At 55.7% G+C, this 15,317-nt stretch overlaps 3 protein-coding genes across 8 annotated transcripts in view; 2 read left to right on the top strand and 1 right to left on the bottom strand.

The window, feature by feature from the left end:
* Positions 1 to 3,914, top strand: part of RAB5C (RAB5C, member RAS oncogene family) — a 30,249-nt gene extending 26,335 nt beyond the window's left edge. For 4 of the 5 annotated variants that reach the window (XM_054546239.2, XM_054546240.2, XM_024234294.3 and 1 more), the window contains 4 exons: positions 118 to 269; positions 527 to 649; positions 2,059 to 2,152; positions 2,995 to 3,914. In XM_054546239.2, coding sequence (XP_054402214.1) covers positions 118 to 269; positions 527 to 649; positions 2,059 to 2,152; positions 2,995 to 3,110 — 485 coding nt within the window. In that variant the 3' untranslated portion in view covers positions 3,111 to 3,914. 5 annotated transcript variants of the gene reach the window in all.
* Positions 3,915 to 4,603: 689 nt separating this feature from the next.
* On the bottom strand, positions 4,604 to 7,254 carry HSPB9 (heat shock protein family B (small) member 9). The gene is given in 2 exon segments (XM_054546423.2): positions 4,604 to 5,326; positions 5,328 to 7,254. Coding segments are annotated over 2 exon segments (477 nt in total). The 5' UTR covers positions 5,729 to 7,254; the 3' UTR covers positions 4,604 to 5,250.
* On the top strand, positions 7,192 to 15,231 carry KAT2A (lysine acetyltransferase 2A). Of its 2 annotated transcripts, none has more exons than XM_024234413.3 (18): positions 7,192 to 7,603; positions 7,740 to 7,863; positions 8,197 to 8,342; positions 8,448 to 8,537; positions 8,849 to 9,030; positions 9,131 to 9,322; positions 10,162 to 10,268; positions 10,430 to 10,540; positions 10,633 to 10,769; positions 10,851 to 11,059; positions 11,286 to 11,412; positions 12,606 to 12,716; positions 13,302 to 13,445; positions 13,735 to 13,849; positions 13,945 to 13,981; positions 14,061 to 14,124; positions 14,259 to 14,343; positions 14,501 to 15,231. In XM_024234413.3, exons 1-18 carry the CDS (start codon positions 7,265 to 7,267, stop codon positions 14,692 to 14,694), a joined length of 2,514 nt encoding a protein of 837 aa, XP_024090181.1. In that variant the 5' UTR covers positions 7,192 to 7,264; the 3' UTR covers positions 14,695 to 15,231. The 2 variants fall into 2 exon arrangements, with proteins under 2 accessions (XP_024090181.1, XP_063574281.1); XM_063718211.1 differs by having other exon boundaries at positions 7,200 to 7,456.
* Positions 15,232 to 15,317: the final 86 nt, after the last annotated feature.

Raw genomic sequence — 15,317 nt, 5'->3', positions numbered from 1 at the left:
TCTCTGTGCCCATCTCAGTGGTGGGCTTCTGAGTGCCAGAGCCTAGAAGCAACAGTGGGATTGTGTGGGGTGGCTTCCAACTCGCTCTTGCCCATGGACGCTCCTTCTCTCTTACAGCGGCCTTCCTCACACAGACTGTCTGCCTGGATGACACAACAGTCAAGTTTGAGATCTGGGACACAGCTGGACAGGAGCGGTATCACAGTCTGGCTCCCATGTACTATCGGGGGGCCCAGGCTGCCATCGTGGTCTATGACATCACCAACACAGTAAAGATTTCCCCTTTGCTGCCCTTCATCTTCTCAAAGCCCCAGGGATTGGGTTATCAGAGCCCTGATTTCAGGCCGCTTAACCCTCTGTTCGTGGGTGGGGGGTGGGCAGATTTCCTGTTTGGGGACATTGCATCGGAATCTTTAGGTGGCAATGTCTTAGATAATTTGGCTGTGCCAGCTTGAGAGTCTCTAATGGGTGGCCCTGGGCAGAATGCCTTCTCTGTCCCTTCGACATTCTGTCCCTGTCTCCTCAGGATACATTTGCACGGGCCAAGAACTGGGTGAAGGAGCTACAGAGGCAGGCCAGCCCCAACATCGTCATTGCACTCGCGGGTAACAAGGCAGACCTGGCCAGCAAGAGAGCCGTGGAATTCCAGGTGGGGAGATGACAGACTTGGGGGAAGGAGTGGAGTAAGCAGCTCCCCCCGGCCTCGCCTGGGTTGCTCAGGGGCTTTGGGAAGGGCCATGCTAGGAAACAACAGGGAAGCTTCCATCTGCTGTCCTCTCGTGCCTCAGGCATGGGCCTAACATGGCTCCTGTCTGTAATCCCAGTGCCTTGGGAGGCTGGAGTGGGAGGATCACTTGAGGCCAGGAGTTCGAGACCAGCCTAGGCAACACAGTAAGACTCTGTCTCTACAAAAGATTTAAAAATTAGCTGGACTTGGTGGCACGCACCTGTAGTCTCAGCTGTTCAGGAGGCCGAGGCAGGAGGATTGCTTGAGCCCAGGAGTTTAAGACTGCCGTGATTGTGCCACTGCACTCCAGCCTGAGCAAGAGTGAGGCTCCATCTGTTTAAAAAAAAAAAAAAAAAAACAGCCAGGTGCGGTGGCACACACCTGTAATCCCAATACTCTGCAGGCTGAGGTGGGAGATCACTTGAGCTTAGGAGTTCGAGACCAGCATGGGCAATGTGGCAAAACCCCATGTCTACAAAAATACAAAAGTTAGCTGGGCATGGTGGTGTGCTACTCAGGAGGCTGAGGTGGGGAGGATCATTAGAGGCCAGGAGATTGAGGCTTCAGTGAGCAGTGATCGTGCCACTGCACTCCAGCCTGGGCAATACAGTGAGATCCTGTCTCAAAAAAAAAAAAAAAAAAAGAATAAAAAAAGCATGGGCCTAAAAGGAATTGCCTGTCACGTGTCTCTTCCTGGTTCTCTTTCTTTGGCGGTAGGGGTATGTGTATATATGGATCACTAGCCTTCTGCTTATCTTTTCTTGTAAGTTGACTTTTTAATTCAACTTATTGAAAAAGAAATACTTAAGTCTCTGCTAACCCTAGAAACTCAACTTCTCTTCTTCTAATTTCCCCAGTTTCTTGTCCTTCCAGAAATATGCACGTGTTTTTTAATCCCTTTCTTTACATTGATGGCAGTGTGCTATACATACTGTATATGATAATTTTTTACCAATCCCTAATAATAGCAAAAGACTGAAAACAGTGCTGCAGTAGACATCCACGTACTTTTGTGCTTTTGTGCAAACATGTAAGTGTATTTGTAGGTTAACTTTCTAGAAATATTTCCTAGCCTAGTGATTTTGAAGAGCAAGAAGGCAGGGTGGACCTAGGGAAACCCGGGTAAGACATCTGCCAGTGATTGTGAGCTGAAAGGTGCTATACATGAGCGGGGAAACCCAGATCAGGGCAGCCTTAGGCCTGAAAAACCCCTGTGTGTGTCCAGCTGATCTCTATTATGATAAGGCGCTCGAACAAGGAAGGTTTGTATCCTGGGCCCTGGCCCCTGCCAACATTTCCCTCTCACCTTCTCTCACCTCCATCCAAACCAGGAAGCACAAGCCTATGCAGACGACAACAGTTTGCTGTTCATGGAGACATCAGCAAAGACTGCAATGAACGTGAATGAAATCTTCATGGCAATAGGTCAGTTGCTTCTCCTCCCCTCCTCTCCGCCACAGCAAGGGCATATCACCTGTCTGCTGGTCTAGAGTGGGCCTGCGGGGTCCCTTCACCACTTTTTTTTTTTTTTTTTGAGATGGAGTCTCGCTCTGTCACCCAGGCTGGAGTTCAGTGGCGCAATCTCGACTCACTGCAAGCTCCACCCCCCGGGTTCACGCCATTCTCCTGCCTCAGCCTCTCAAGCAGCTGGGACTACAGGCGCCCACCACCACGCCCAGCTAATTTTTTGTATTTTTAGTAGAGACGGGGTTTCACAGTGTTAGCCAGGATGGTCTCGATCTCCTGACCTCATGATCCACCCGCCTCGGCCTCCCAAAGTGCTGGGATTACGAGCGTGAGCCACTGCGTCCAGCCCCCTTCACCAGTTTTAACCTTCTGATAAAATTGTTTTCATCGTCACCTGACTCCCAGATGTAGATGTTGGTTGTTCACCCGAGAAATTCCTGAAGCCTGGGCCAGAGTTTCAACATTTCACTCTCTGAGCCTGTAGCCTGCCACCCATTTCAGAGCCTGCCATCACTACCCCTACCCACTGCCTAGGAGTTTTTAGCTCATTTGGCTCTGGAATCTTCCTTCCTGGGTTGCAGATCCTGGCTCTACCACTCATTAGCTCTGTAGTCTTGGGCAAGTTATTTAACCTTTCTTTGCTGCAGTTTCCTGAAAACAATCAGAATGCACCTGACACATAGAAACCCTCAATATGTGAGTTATCACTGATTGGGTATAAAGGCCAGAATCTGCTCCAGTGGAACTGGGAGAGTTATTGGGGTACCCCCAACAAATGCACTTTTCCCCCTCCCAAACAGCTAAGAAGCTTCCCAAGAACGAGCCCCAGAATGCAACTGGTGCTCCAGGCCGAAACCGAGGTGTGGACCTCCAGGAGAACAACCCAGCCAGCCGGAGCCAGTGCTGCAGCAACTGAGCCCCCCTTGCCTGCCCGCTGCCCCCGCCTCCTCCGCCTGAATGACCCGACTGGAATCCACTCTAACCAATCGCACTTAACGACTCGGGCCACCACTAGGGGGGCAGGGGGAGGGGTCCACCATGATTTCTCCATATAATTTTGATCATAGGCTGGAGTGAGTTATTCCACCTGCACCTTTCTGTACAAATACTAATTCAATTTTAAGTCTTAAGTCACTTTTTTAATATATATGATCTTCTGCTCTTCCCACTTCCTCCCCTTTCTACTGCTCTCCCATTTTCCCTTGCTGGGAGTAGCCACATGCTCTTGTCCCCACACCCTTGTATATGGGGACAGTGGGGTCAGTGCAGCTACCCTTTCTTTCCCTCCTGCGGAACAGCGGACCCAGCAAGAGCATCCACATCCTCACCTTGTTCGGAGTGGTCTTGGGTTTGGGCAGTGGGGCAGACCTTGGGAAGGGGCTTAGGAAGGGAGTGGCAGCTCTTCCTTCAGCCGGCTCTCATCAGGCTGCAGCCCCCTCCCCGCCCCCACCTCCCTGCTGGGAAACCACAGCATTATCACAGCATTATTGTGACAGCCACGAACCCATTGCCCACAACCCCTCCACCCTCGGTCACCCCGACCTCTGGCTCTGAGCCCTGTTCTGACCAAATCATGATGATGAGTATTTGGGGGTGGGTGGGTAAGGGGGGGAGTGGGAGGGGACGGAACCGACTTTTTCTGTATTTTGTATTGTATGTTTTCTTCAACATGTAACCAATCAGTATCTTGTCAATATAGTCAGCCGATCGATCGACCTCACAATTGTCTTCCTTGTCTTTCTCTGGCAGTTTATCAGACAGTGCCCTCTATAGTTGAAGTTGATTTAAAATGAACCACTGAATCTTGTTAAACAAAATCTTCCCTTCTAATATGAGGGGATGCTGGTGGTCATGGTAACCAAGAGAAAGAGGCTCTTACTGTTAGCAGCTCAGATGAGGTAGCTGACCTGGGCTGACCAAGTTTGAAGTTTCAGGGCCCATGTTCACTTCTCCACCTCCCTTCCCCTCCCCCACCTACCGGATCATACTGGGGTGACATGCAGTGTGTATTTGATGATCATTAGTCTCTGAAACACCAGAAACAACCTCTTTGGGTTTTTTTGGTTGGTCTTTACCAGTGAGAGGGTCTGGATCCTCTCTCTCTTCCTGAAGAGGAAGGAATCCCAACAGCCCCTGGAACACTGAACTGGTCTTAAGGCCAAGACTGCAGCCACTGGCTTTCCTCACCACCTCTGTCCACATCACCCCTCTACACCACATCCAAGTTGCCCCAATCCAGCTCTCTACTGGTTCTGGAATCAGGTCTGGGCACTCAGCTCTCTGCTGCTACTTGTTGGAGCTGCTGCTCAGCTAAAGCCATACTCTCCTCCAATTTCTCCCAGGGCCACAGAGGCCTGATTCCCTTTTCTTTTTTTTTTTTTTTTTTTTTTTGAGACGGAGTCTCTGTTACCTAGGCTGGAGTGCAGTGGTGCGATCTCAACTCACTGCAGCCTTCACCTCCTGGGTTCAAGCGATTCTTCTGCCTTAGCCTCCCAAGTAGCTGGGATTACAGGCACCCGCCACCACGCCCTGCTAATTTTTGTATTTTTAGTAGAGACAGGGTTTCACCATGTTGGCCAGGCTTGTCTCGAACTCCTGGCCTCAAGTGATCCACCCGCCTTGGCCTCCCAAAGTGCTGGGATTACAGGCGTTAGTCACTGCGCCCAGCATTTTTTTTTTTTTTTTTTTTTTGAGATAGAGTCTCACTCTGTGGCCCAGGCTGGAGTGCAGTGGCAGGATCTTGGCTCACTGCAACCTCCCTCCACCTCCCAGGTTCGAACGATTCTCTTGCTCAGCCTCCCGAGCAGCTGGGATTACAGGCGCACACCACCACGCCTAATTTTTGTGTTTTTAGTAGAGATGGGGTTTCACCATGTTGGCCAGGCTGGTCTCGAACTCCTGGCCTCAAGTGATCTGCCCGCAGAGGCCTGATTCTTGGTGGACCACCACCTTGAGGGTGCCTTTCCTGCCTCCTGTGCCGCCAGTCCCTCTACCTCTGATTCGCATCCCCAGAAAAGGCAACGGACACCAAGGCTGCTGCACATCGTGTCGTTTGTTTACCGGGTCAGGTTGGAAGCCTTAGAGCCGAGACTCCTGAGTCTCGGGGATGGTCCTGTTTGGGCTTCAGGGAGCCAGCGCCACACACTGGCCTCTGACCCACAGCTGCCTGGAGGGGGTCAGGCAGCAGGTCATGGCGGTAGGATTCAGGTTGGACAGGAGCATTTTCCGGTGCACCTTCTGTGACATGCGGTAACTGACCCTTTCCCGGTCCCTGACGTCCAGTTGCTGCTGTCCGGTCACCATCAGCCATTAGCCATCCACCTGCACCACCAGTTCCTCCGGGGCGAAGCCGTGGGCATCCATCTTCATTTGGAAACCGTCTCTGGCATGGTCATTGTCCTCCTGAGCTGCCGGACTGTCCCTGAGCAGCCGCACCGGCATTGTGGCCACCTGGTTCCGTTCAGCAAGGCCCACGCTGGGACACCGCGATGCCACCCGGCTCTCGTTGGAGAAGGTGTTACCGACCCTCTGCATCCGAGTCAGCAACTAACTGCTGTCAAAGGGCGCGAGGCTCCGAGCGCAGAGCTAGGCGCACGGACGCCCGGAGAGGAGGGACCTCGCGCGGCCTAGCCTAGCTCAGCTCCGCTCACTCGGTTCCCTTCGCTTCCGCAAACGCAGGCGGAGTTCGGGATCAGCCACGCCCATCTTACCTCCAAGAGCCAGACTGTCAGCGCCCTGGCGCGCCCGCAGCTGCTCTCATCCCAGACTCGGACCCTTTCTCCGCCCTTCCCCACCTTCGTTAGTGGACCCGCGGAGGCCGCAGCTGTGAAGGAACTGGATCCACGACCAGGCCAGACCCGAGGGAGCCGGACCCTGGGGCAGCCAACAGCAGATTGATCCCCCAGCTGGAAGGGGGCTGTCTTGCCTTCTAAGGACCAGGCCTGGGGCAAGGATTGTTCCCAGACAGAGCCAGGGGAGGGCGGCCTTCCTGGGTCATCCACCCCACCTCTCCCTGACCACCCACAACCCCACGCGGACACACGACACGAGGAGGTGGACTGGTTTCTCCGGCTGCATTAATCTCCCCCGGGGCCTCCTGTGCTGCAGGCTGTGGTCTGGGCTCTGGGGCCACAAAGATGAAGACGCAGTTGGGGCTTCAGGAGAGTGGCTCCCAGTGCACAGAGAAAGACCTCACCCTCCTCTGCCTCACCCTCCACGTCAGTAGCCTTCTTGATGACCATCATAACCACAGCTATGCCTCTGGTGCTGTTATTTGATTATTATTATTTTTTTTAAGAGGGTATCATTATGTTGCCCAGGTTAATCTCGAACTCCTGGGCTCAAGCAATCCTCCCATCTTGGCCTCCCAAAGTGCTGGGATTACAGGCGTGAGCCACCTCGCCCGGCTTATAAACTTTACTTTTTATTTTTTTGTAGAGATGGGGGTCTCCCTATGTTGCCCAGCCTGGTCTCGAACTCCTGCAGGGCTCAAGCGATCCTCCCGCGTGAGCCAGCCACCGGCCTGATAAACTCCTTTTTGTTGAGTGATACTATTAAATACATACATACTGAAAAGCGCACAAAAAGGTGCAGGTGAATGTCAGGAGGAGAACACACCCAAGTCACCACCACACTATTGCAGAACTGTTGCTACGTTTCATCTCTACCGCAGCTGCAATTCCGTGTCCGGAGCCGCGTGGGGCAGGGCCTGTGCGGGAGTTGGGGGAGGGGGTTTAGTGGGAGAGAGGCGCGGGAAAGAGGCAGACCCCACGATTCTCCCCAAGACTCCTTGTCCCCAAGAGGACAGCCATCGTGACTCTCCCGGACTCCATTAAAAGAGATTACAAGTGAAGAGGGGTCAATGTGGGGCCTTCACTCAGGCCTCACTTGGCTGTCAGGGGCCAAGAGACAGGACAGAAAAGTCTGGAAGCTAGAGGCAGTGTGGTGAAGGCGCGGGAAGACTACAACTCCCGTCATGCGCCGCGCAGCAACGCCTGCGCACTGAGCGCCGGTTGCCCATGCGGCCCTAGGGCTGGGAGCGCGGCGCCGCTCTCCGCTGCGGGGGAGGCCATGGCGGAACCTTCCCAGGCCCCGACCCCGGCCCCGGCTGCGCAGCCCCGGCCCCTTCAGTCCCCAGCCCCTGCCCCAACTCCGACTCCTGCACCCAGCCCGGCTTCAGCCCCGACTCCGACTCCCACTCCGGCACCAGCCCCTGCCCCAGCTGCAGCCCCAGCCAGCAGCACAGGAACTGGGGGGCCCGGGGTAGGAAGTGGGGGGGCCGGGAGCGGGGGGGATCCTGCTCGACCTGGCCTGAGCCAGCAGCAGCGCGCCAGTCAGAGGAAGGCGCAAGTCCGGGGGCTGCCGCGCGCCAAGAAGCTTGAGAAGCTAGGGGTCTTCTCGGCTTGCAAGGTGGGGGCGGGGCCTGGGGTGAAGGGGCGGGGCTTGGGGCATCCCAGGGCTCGGGTGGGAATGGGGTCAAAGCTCTGGCTGCGGAGCGGCTCTTGCCCCAGAGGTATAGGTCATTGACTGATCCTTCCGCCTCCAGGCCAATGAAACCTGTAAATGTAATGGCTGGAAAAACCCCAAGCCCCCCACTGCACCCCGCATGGATCTGCAGCAGCCAGCTGCCAACCTGAGTGAGCTGTGCCGCAGTTGTGAGCACCCCTTGGGTAAGGCAGTCAGTGCCCTTGGAGCTGGGGGCAGGTGCTGGGTCCTGCTTGGACAGGGTGACAAGTGCTACAAAGCTTCATCTCTGAAAAAATCAAAGATGCCTCGAAGGAGGGATTGGGTTGGGGGGTGTGTATGCACCAAGGGAGGAGAAAGGAAATCTCTCAGCCCAGAACAGGCACAGGCAACCCAACGGTTGATATCGGAGCAGTCAGTCTCACTGTTGGTCACACTGGTTGGAGGGACAGAGTGTGTATCTTGCTTGGCTGTGAAGAGGATCAAGAAGCCTTGATTTCTTCTATCAATTTTTCCTAACTCTGCCATCTGTCTTGCAGCTGACCACGTATCCCACTTGGAGAATGTGTCAGAGGATGAGATAAACCGACTGCTGGGGATGGTGGTGGATGTGGAGAATCTCTTCATGTCTGTTCACAAGGAAGAGGACACAGACACCAAGCAGGTCTATTTCTACCTCTTCAAGGTGAGCTTCCACTAAAGGAGGGTGTGAGTGAAGGAGGTGGGGCCTTGAGGGGTTGTCTGCAGCTCTGCCCCGCTCCCCTCTATGCCCCCTTCCTCTTCTCTCCAGCTACTGCGGAAATGCATCCTGCAGATGACCCGGCCCGTGGTGGAGGGGTCCCTGGGCAGCCCTCCATTTGAGAAACCTAATATTGAGCAGGTGAGATAAGGGAATTGGAGATAGCAGATAGGAGAATTGGGGACAGCTTGGAGGAGTGGGGAGCCTGTGTTCTCCATCCTCCTCAAGCTGAGAACAAGGGGGAGGTTCAGAGAAGGGAGGGTGTTCTGTGCTAACCTCAGGGTGGGCATGGCGGTAGGGAGGGGGCAGAGCTTTTCTATAGAGAGCACCCAAGAGAGAGGAGAAGGAGAACCTTGTCCCTGGCCTCAGGGAGCATCTTCCTTTGTCTAAGAAGGCCCTGCGGGCTGCTCACACCTCATTCCTGGTTTTATTCCCCACCCACCCCTTCTCAGGGTGTGCTGAACTTTGTGCAGTACAAGTTTAGTCACCTGGCTCCCCGGGAGCGGCAGACGATGTTCGAGCTCTCAAAGATGTTCTTGCTCTGCCTTAACTACTGGAAGCTTGAGACACCTGCCCAGTTTCGGCAGAGGTCTCAGGCTGAGGACGTGGCTACCTACAAGGTCAATTACACCAGGTAGGCCCAGCCAGGGGCAGCTTCGGGGAAGGCTTGCAGGCCCAGCCTGGGTTCAGTGGTTTCCGCCCTCACTTGTCTCCCCCTCGACCCCCTACTCCAGATGGCTCTGTTACTGCCACGTGCCCCAAAGCTGTGATAGCCTCCCCCGCTACGAAACCACTCACGTCTTTGGGCGAAGCCTTCTCCGGTCCATTTTCACTGTTACCCGCCGGCAGCTGCTGGAAAAGTTCCGAGTGGAGAAGGACAAATTGGTGCCTGAGAAGAGGACCCTCATCCTCACTCACTTCCCCAAGTAAGGCTCCTTCTGGCCTATCAGGATTTGGCCCCAAGTTCACATCCTCCCTGTTGTCCCCTTTTTTCCAGGAAGGCTTCCTGGATTGGTCCCTCCTCTCCCTCCATGGGCCTTCTGGGATCTGGGCGTCTACCTGGCAGACTTGCCCATGGCCCAGAAGCAACTTGCTAGTACTAGTCTGGGGATGGCAGGTACATAGCCCAAGCTAACGCTGCCCCCACCCCACCCTACGCCCCAGTAGACGTTACTAATTGTTTCCCATGGGGGCCTGGACACAGCCTCAGACTCCTTCCCTGCACAGCTCTCCAAGAAACCAGAGCTTATGCTTGAAGTGAAACCAATTTCTACTCCTGTTCTGGTCTTTTCTGTACCATTTTCTTCTGTTTGGCCACACCTTTTAAAATCTGGGTCATAACTCCCCTGTTCAAAAAACCCTCACTGACTAATCCTGGCTCTAGTGCCCCCTGCCATCAGGTGGGAACAAGAGATGGCAAGGTGGGGTGGAGTCTGAGCCCATTTTGATACTGAGGGCAGTGAGGGGACTCAGGGTGACAAGGTGCCCTGCCTGGCCACACAGCACAGGATGACATCAGCTCAGACCTGTCTCCCTGTGCCACACAGCATGGTGAAGCTGAGCCTCTTTGATCTCTGTCCTGGATGTGTCCTGTCCTCTTACCTTCAATTGGAGGCTCCCAGAAGACAGAGGCTGTCCCCTCTTTCAGGTCCCCAGTTCCCTAAGAGCAGGGTCTGTCTCTGACCAGCCTCCAGTCCCTCTGCTGCCTGGCCCAGGCTGCACCCTGGAGAACAGAGTTGTGGGACAGACTGTGTCCTCCCTACAGATTCCTGTCCATGCTGGAGGAGGAGATCTATGGGGCAAACTCTCCAATCTGGGAGTCAGGCTTCACCATGCCACCCTCAGAGGGGACACAGCTGGTGCCCCGGCCAGGTATGTGCCATGGTACGCTCTGTAGGGTGTCTGGCCTGCCTGGCTGAGTTAAGCCTCCTGGGTGGAAGAGAGCTCAGCTGGGCTGGAGGCCCTGGATCCCACTGAGGGACCTGCCACCGGCTTCAGCCCCCCGTCCCTGACTTCTCTCTCTCTCTCCTCAGCTTCAGTCAGTGCAGCGGTTGTTCCCAGCACCCCCATCTTCAGCCCCAGCATGGGTGGGGGCAGCAACAGCTCCCTGAGTCTGGATTCTGCAGGGGCCGAGCCTATGCCAGGTGGATACTTGACCCCTGACCTCTGACCCTCATTCACTCCTTCCCAAACCTTTTTTACTGATCCTAAGCAACCTTGCCTGCCTCCCCAATAGGCGAGAAGAGGAAGCTCCCAGAGAACCTGACCCTGGAGGATGCCAAGCGGCTCCGTGTGATGGGTGACATCCCCATGGAGCTGGTCAATGAGGTCATGCTGACCATCACTGACCCTGCTGCCATGCTGGGGCCTGAGGTGGGCAGCCCAACCTGCTGACCAGTTGGGGGACCCCCACCAACCTGAGACCCCGGCTCACCACCGCTCTTTTGTGTCCAGACGAGCCTGCTTTCGGCCAATGCGGCCCGGGATGAGACAGCCCGCCTGGAGGAGCGCCGTGGCATCATCGAGTTCCATGTCATCGGCAACTCGCTGACGCCCAAGGCCAACCGGCGGGTGTTGCTGTGGCTCGTGGGGCTGCAGAATGTCTTTTCCCACCAGCTGCCACGCATGCCTAAGGAGTATATCGCCCGCCTCGTCTTTGACCCGTGCGTCCCCCAGAGAGCCCCTCCCCCAGGGCAGCATACCCAGGTCCCTTCCTCCTCAGCCTCTTCTCTCCTCAAAATTTGGGATCCCCTGCTCCCCACTTCTGAGGTTCATCCTTCGAGCATTCTTACTTCTCACTGCCCAACCCTGACTATAGCTCAGACTTCCAGGGCTCTGGGGACCTGAAGGGGACAGTCAGGGGCTGTAACTTGCCCCCCTCTCTCTTAGGAAGCACAAGACTCTGGCCTTGATCAAGGACGGGCGGGTCATCGGTGGCATCTGCTTCCGCATGTTTCCCACCCAGGGCTTCACGGAGATTGTCTTCTGTGCTGTCACCTCGAATGAGCAGGTCAAGGTGAGGGCGGCTCCCCGGCCCCAGCCCACGGTCCACTCCTAAGTTTGGGCCAGTTCAGAGCAGCGGGATGTGTGGGATGCAGCAGCCCCTTGCTCTTCTCTTAGTTAGTGGCCCGTTCCTCACATCCCCACAAGGTGGCAGCCATACTTTGATAACTGGATCAGGAAACCACCTGTTGACAGACAGAGCCCAAGCGGCAGCCACACTTTGGTGGACCTGTGGACTTGGGTTTTCTTCATCGCAAGAATATTTATATACATGGGGGAATTAATTACTTTACTTTTAATTTTTTATTTATTTTTTTGAAACAGGGTCTCTCTCACCCAGGCCGCAGTGCAGAGGCATGATCAGGGCTCACTGCAGCCTCGACCTCCCAGGCTCAAGTGATACTCCTGCCTTGGCCTCCCAAGTAGCTGGGACCACAGGCATGCACCACTACATCTGGCTAACTTTTGTATTTTGGTAGAGACAGGGTTTCACTGTGTTGCAGGGTTTCACCCAGGCTGGTCTCCAACTCCTGACCACAAGTGATTCACCCACCTGGGCCTCCCAAAGTGCTGGGATTACAGGCATGAGCCACTGCGCCCAGCCGAACTAATCATTATTACAGTAGCCCTATGCTGATAGTCTTGGCTTCTGTCCTTTGTTACAACAGACCCACTCATAGGGTGTCTGGCTCTGTGTGTCACATACCTCAGATCTGTGTGGTGCCTCATTGGCCCTGATGTGTGGGAGGCATTGCTCCTGCTGCTCAGGCCTCTGGTGGCTCCCTCTCCCTCTTCTCCCAACTCTGAGGCCCAGGGACTGGGAATCAGTGGCCTGTGTTGTGTTTGGACCCGGCCCTGCCACGGCTGGCAGCCTGACCTTGAACATATTTCCTAACGTAGCTGAGTTTCGGTTTTCTCTTCTTTAAAATAAAGGTGGTAATACTCGTCTCTGGGGTTAATTTGAGAATCGATCTGTAAAACAGGAAGCACTGCACCTGGCCCAGAGTGAGCTTAGAAAGCCCGCACCCTTCACTTTCTCCCCATAAACTCCCCTTTCTCTGTCAGCTGCCTTTCTTCCTCTTTGCCTGGATGCTCTCGCTCTCCCTACTTCCTTTCCAATCTACCGGCTCTGCTCTGGCCTCTGAGATCTCTCCAGCACCAGGCCCATCCTCAGCTCATAGTGAGTCCTGCTCCCCTCCCCCACAGGGTTATGGGACCCACCTGATGAACCACCTGAAGGAGTATCACATCAAGCACAACATTCTCTACTTCCTCACCTACGCCGACGAGTACGCCATCGGCTACTTCAAAAAGCAGGTGACCCGTAGCCTCGTCCCACACCGGTCCTTTGCCTGGAGCCTGGGGTAATTCTGTCCAGCCCCTCTGTGGATGGAGTAGGAGTCCCTTTGCATCCCTACTTCACCTGACACTTGCCAGGAAGGTCTCCATGCCTATCTTCTTTCCTCTGCTGCCACTGCCCCAGGGGAGAATGGGGGCCTGTGGGGCCAGTAGAGCAGGCCGGAGGAACTGAGGGGCCAGTAGAGCATCCTGGAGTAACTAGGGGGCCAGTAAAGCAGGCTGGAGGAACTAGGGGGGCACTAGAGCAGGCTGGAGGAACTGGGGGGCTAGTAGAGCAGGCTGGAGGAACTGGGGGGCCAGTAGAGCAGGCTGGAGGAACTGGGGGGCCAGTAGAGCAGGCTGGAGGACTGGGGGGTTCTTTGGGATGAGTCAGGAGTGGGCAGCTGACCTGGGATCTTTCCAGGGACAGTTTGAACCAGGAGGAGGTTCAGGAGCAGGAAGTGGCACATGGCACGTGCCACCCCTCTGGTGCTCCCAGGAGAGGGACTACAGAAGTTGGGAAATACTTATGGATGGACTGGGTTATGACCATCCACCCCTCAGGGTTTCTCCAAGGACATCAAGGTGCCTAAGAGCCGCTACCTGGGCTACATCAAGGACTACGAGGGAGCGACGCTGATGGAGTGTGAGCTGAATCCCCGCATCCCCTACACGGAGCTGTCCCACATCATCAAGAAGCAGAAAGAGGTGGTGTGCGCACGTGCGCATCTGTGGGATTTTTCATGAATGGGCATGCAGAGGGCGAGCACACGTGTGTAGACCTGTTCTACGTGTACATGCATGTATGTGCGTAAGTGAGGAGGGGACAGGCCAGGATCTTGGTTCCTTGCTCTGCTCCCTTGGGGAAGTTATGAGGGGAGGTGCTGGATTAGGTGGCGTTGCAGCTGGGTGGGTGCAGCCAGTGGCTCCGACTGTGGCCCTGGGAGGGGTTGTTGCTGGGGCTGGAGTTGGCCCCTCAGTCCCTTCCTTCCCTCAGATCATCAAGAAGCTGATTGAGCGCAAACAGGCCCAGATCCGCAAGGTCTACCCGGGGCTCAGCTGCTTCAAGGAGGGTGTGAGGCAGATCCCTGTGGAGAGCGTTCCCGGCATTCGTAAGCAGGGGTCTCAGTTGCGGGGTAGTGGGGGCAAGCTGCTTGGGGTGTGGACCGGCATTCTTAGAGACATTCTCCCACTTCCCACTTTGCAGGAGAGACAGGCTGGAAGCCATTGGGGAAGGAGAAGGGGTGAGTGTTTGTCAAAGGAGCCAGGTTGGGGGTGGGGCAGAGGGACTTGGAGCCTCAGACTTGGTGTCTCTCGCCCCAGGAAGGAGCTGAAGGACCCTGACCAGCTCTACACAACCCTTAAAAACCTGCTGGCCCAAATCAAGGTGGGGAGACCAGGTTTCCTTTCCAGGGCCCCTGCACCAATGGCTATGGCCTCTTGATGCAGTGTGGGGTGGGTGGTGGTCTCGGGCTGGCATGGGCGCAGTAGGGCTGTTCCCAGCTCGGCTCTTCTCTCCAGTCGCACCCCAGTGCCTGGCCCTTCATGGAGCCTGTGAAGAAGTCGGAGGCCCCTGACTACTACGAGGTCATCCGCTTCCCCATTGGTGAGGACCTTCCATTCCATCCCCTTCCTTCCTCTTCTGTCCCCACACCTGCTCCTGCCCTCACTGCGCCCTGCAGCCCCATGGGGCCCACCCTGGTGGACAGCCCTGCCGTGGTCCTCAGCCTCTTAAAGCTGTGCTCTGTCTCCTGCTGCCCCAGACCTGAAGACCATGACTGAGCGGCTGCGAAGCCGCTACTACGTGACCCGGAAGCTCTTTGTGGCCGACCTGCAGCGGGTCATCGCCAACTGTCGCGAGTACAACCCCCCGGACAGCGAGTACTGCCGCTGCGCCAGCGCTCTGGAGAAGTTCTTCTACTTCAAGCTCAAGGAGGGAGGGCTCATTGACAAGTAGGCCCATCTTTGGGCCGCAGCCCTGACCTGGAATGTCTCCACCTCGGATTCTGATCTGATCCTTAGGGGGTGCCCTGGCCCCACGGACCCGACTCAGCTTGAGACACTGCAGCCAAGGGTCCTCCGGCCCCTGATCCTGCAGCTCTTTCTGGACCTTCAGGCACCCCCAAGCGTGCAGCTCTGTCCCAGCCTTCACTGTGTGTGAGAGGTCTCCTGGGTTGGGGCCCAGCCCCTCTAGAGTGGCTGGTGGCCAGGGATGAATCTTGCCCAGCCGTGGTGGCCCCCAGGCCTGGTCCCCAAGAGCTTTGGAGGCTTGGATTCGTGGGCCTGGCCCAGGTGGCTGTTTCCCTGAGGACGAGGACTGCTCATTTTAGCTTGAGTGATGGCTTCAGGGGTTGGAAGTTCAGCCCAAACTGGAGGGGGCCATGCGTTGTCCAGCACTGTTCTGTCAGTCTCCCCCAGGGGTGGGGGGTATGGGGACCATTCATTCCCTGGCATTAATCCCTTAGAGGGAATAATAAAGCTTTTTATTTCTCTGTGTGATTGTTTCTTTGGTATAGTCCCAGCCTTAGCAGGCTCACCTTGGCCCCCAGGGACCTCTTGCAAACTGGAGGCTGCTCTCCC

Source organism: Pongo abelii, chromosome 19, assembly GCF_028885655.2.
Source record: "Pongo abelii isolate AG06213 chromosome 19, NHGRI_mPonAbe1-v2.0_pri, whole genome shotgun sequence".
Taxonomy (NCBI): Eukaryota; Metazoa; Chordata; class Mammalia; order Primates; family Hominidae; genus Pongo; species Pongo abelii.
Note: the sequence above shows the minus strand (reverse complement) of the source record. Positions and strands in the feature narration are given on the sequence as shown.

Coding starts and splice junctions, on each gene's coding strand:
- KAT2A (XM_024234413.3), top strand. CDS start 7,265: ATGGCGGAACCTTCCCAGGCCCCGACCCCGGCCCCGGCTGCGCAGCCC. Junction 10,541..10,632: donor AGGGGCCGAGCCTATGCCAG/GTGGATACTTGA, acceptor CCTCCCCAATAG/GCGAGAAGAGGAAGCTCCCA. Junction 14,344..14,500: donor GGTCATCCGCTTCCCCATTG/GTGAGGACCTTC, acceptor CTGCTGCCCCAG/ACCTGAAGACCATGACTGAG.